The sequence below is a fragment of the Stegastes partitus genome, unplaced genomic scaffold (assembly GCF_000690725.1).
Source record: "Stegastes partitus isolate 25-593 unplaced genomic scaffold, Stegastes_partitus-1.0.2 Scaffold456, whole genome shotgun sequence".
Taxonomy (NCBI): Eukaryota; Metazoa; Chordata; class Actinopteri; family Pomacentridae; genus Stegastes; species Stegastes partitus.
Window position 1 is genome coordinate 472,024 of NW_007578187.1, and position 2,696 is coordinate 474,719.

General features: G+C 41.8%; 1 protein-coding gene across 1 annotated transcript in view; it reads right to left on the bottom strand.

The window, feature by feature from the left end:
* susd2 (sushi domain containing 2) overlaps positions 1-2,346 on the bottom strand; it is a 23,340-nt gene extending 20,994 nt beyond the window's left edge. The window contains exons 1-6 of the mRNA XM_008286497.1: positions 2,286-2,346; positions 1,778-1,976; positions 1,214-1,362; positions 905-1,072; positions 650-824; positions 316-517 (exon numbers count right to left, since the gene is read on the bottom strand). Of these exons, the coding sequence (XP_008284719.1) occupies positions 316-517; positions 650-824; positions 905-1,072; positions 1,214-1,362; positions 1,778-1,976; positions 2,286-2,346 (954 nt within the window). The remainder of the gene's footprint in view (positions 1-315; positions 518-649; positions 825-904; positions 1,073-1,213; positions 1,363-1,777; positions 1,977-2,285) is intronic.
* Between the last annotated feature and the right edge of the window lie 350 nt (positions 2,347-2,696).

The following is a 2,696-nucleotide window of genomic DNA, read 5'->3' on the forward strand; positions in this document are numbered from 1 at the left end:
GTAGGTGTGAATGTGAGTGTGCTTGGTTGTCTGTCTCTAAGTGTAGCCCTGTGATAGACTGGTGACCTGTCCAGTGTGTCCCCTGCCTTCACCTTAAGTCAGGTGGGACAGACTTCAGCCCCCCGCGACCCTAGTGAGGATTAAGGTGTATAGATAATGGATGGATGGATGGATACTTTACAAAGATTTCTTTACAGTTTTCATTTTTGATTCTTTATCTTATATAATTTTGCACTAGAAAATAGGTCAATTTTCAATCAGTGAATATGCATGTGAGTGCAGCCAAAACTACACTTTCCAGCCTTTCACACTTACATGAAACCTCCCGGTGTCTGCTCTGGCTTGAGCCAAGGTGCAGGGACAGTCTATGATCTCATTGAGGAAGTTGGGCAGCTCTTCTTCCAGCAGGTCCCATGCTAAACATTTCTCCAGGGCCCAAGCTGCCGAGTCCTGCCTGAATTTCTCCTCCAGATGCCAGGCCAGAGCGTGATCCTCAGTCCAAGCAGCTTGGACATTCCTACAGCCAAACACTTGGAAATTATTGTGTTTTTATTTCATTTTGCAGCTAACCCATTAAAATCTTTGGATCTTGGTGAAGTCATATTGAACAGCAACAACAATCATCTTTATTGCAGTCATCTTTACACACCACGTGCCATCAGGGTAGGTACTGGGGCTGACGCGCACAGATCCCAGCTCCCAGCTTGAAAATCCGTTCCCTGCTGGTTTGGGCACAAAGCTGAAGGAGCCGCTGTTGGGTTGATGCTTTGCAAGTGAGTACAGATACTCCCATCTACCCTGCCAGTTGTCTGAATAGGGCTCCCCTACAGAGGAATATTTTATACATTTCATCGTTCTCTCCAAATAACAGTGATCTGTGAAGTGCAGGTGCATTTTTACTAACCTGTCTCCTTGTATCCCCAGAGCTCGATGTTGACCCTATCGGCTCTGACTAAAGAGGTATTCCAGGTCATCTCAAGACTGCCTCCAACATTAGGTGTGCCATAATACTGCCATTTGGTTGAGTTGACCAGATTCGCCTTGAATTTGGGATCGACTTTGCCGCTGTGAACTGCAGCAGCACATGTTGGTTATAAATTAATCATCACTTCACTCGTCATTTCAACACCAGATGGAAAACTTTGTGTTCCAACAATTTAAGGAAAGGTTTTAATGTGATCCTCATGAGAATAATTGCATGCAGTTGAAGTACCTGAGAGCCAGGATCCAACTCTGTCGAACCTCATGCCGTGATCTGAGATGTGCAAAGAAACCCATCCTGTTTCATATAACAAAGGGGAGATGCAATGGCCTCTACTTGTGTCATCCACATATCCCAAAGTATCGATACTATCGTCGAACCTGCCAATAAAGAAAGACCAGCAGGTTTATTTACACTACACAGAAACAGTGGTTTACAAAATCAAAATCTTAATTCACTTAATCCAGAGCTTTGGAGTGTGATCAAAGCTCTAAAGCCTGAAGAGCTGAAATTAAAATGGTTTCTCAAGTTTTAAACAGATTATTGTGACGCATTTAACATTAATCAACCAGGTTTGGAAAAAGCATTGGACTCATTAAATATATATTTATACTTTTAACTTTTCCAGAACTGTGTTGGTATTTGCTGTTGTCATGATTTCTCACATGTTTATCTGTGTGGTTGTTGTACTGAAACCAAAGTGACCAAGTAGGGTCGTAAAGACTGAACTGAACTGAAATAAACAAAACTCAACTCAACATGTAAACAACACTGAGGTGTAAAATGATGTCTTACCTGCATATAATCTGAGAACTCTGATTGAAAGTTGCATCAAGGACAACAAAATCTGTTCCACCAAAAATGGTCCCAGAATATGGAAAGGTATTCACGCAGTACTCTCTATAATCTGTGCAGCAGGTCTTCAGAGATGTACATGTGGGCTCGCATGAACACGCGCCTAAATCAATATCACAGAATCCTTGACATGACTGTCCTGTTCAAAACGAGGAGAGAGGGATATTAAGTCCAGAATCCTGAGTGTCCCACTGGTTTGAAACTGATAGATTAAGTGTTTTATTAAACACTGAGTTAAATCAATAAATATATATATATATACAATTTATTATTCTTTTTAAAATGTCTTTTGAATGTTTTCTCTCATTGCTATCATTGTCATATTTGCAACGCAAGTCAAAGACAGTGCTATAAACCTTCAGTTTACTCATCACTAAATCACAGTCAGAAATCAAATCAATTACAAACCACATGATGATTAATTATGTAAAAAGTTGTGGCTGCTTACCTAAAGTCCTGCAGATACATGAAACCAGAAGGACAAATATTACTGCTTTGAATCTTTCCATCACAGCAGAGTCGACCAACGCTGCTGCTGCACACTCTTGACTGCTACTACAGTTTATTATTATTTGTATATGCGCTTCATTTCCCTGAACCTTGGACCTTTGATTACCTGCATATGAAAAAAATCAGTTGAACCTTCAACCAGCGATCATTATAAAACCACCTCAGCACTCTATCGCAGGGCTACACTTAGAGATAGACAACCACGCACCCTGGACTGTTGGAGGAGCGCAGACAACCCGGAGACAACCCGGAGAGAACCCACGCTGCATGGGGAGAACATGCAAACTCCACACAGAAAGATGCCGGGTGTCCTCGTCTGATGCAAACCAGCGACCTTCTTCCTGCGAGG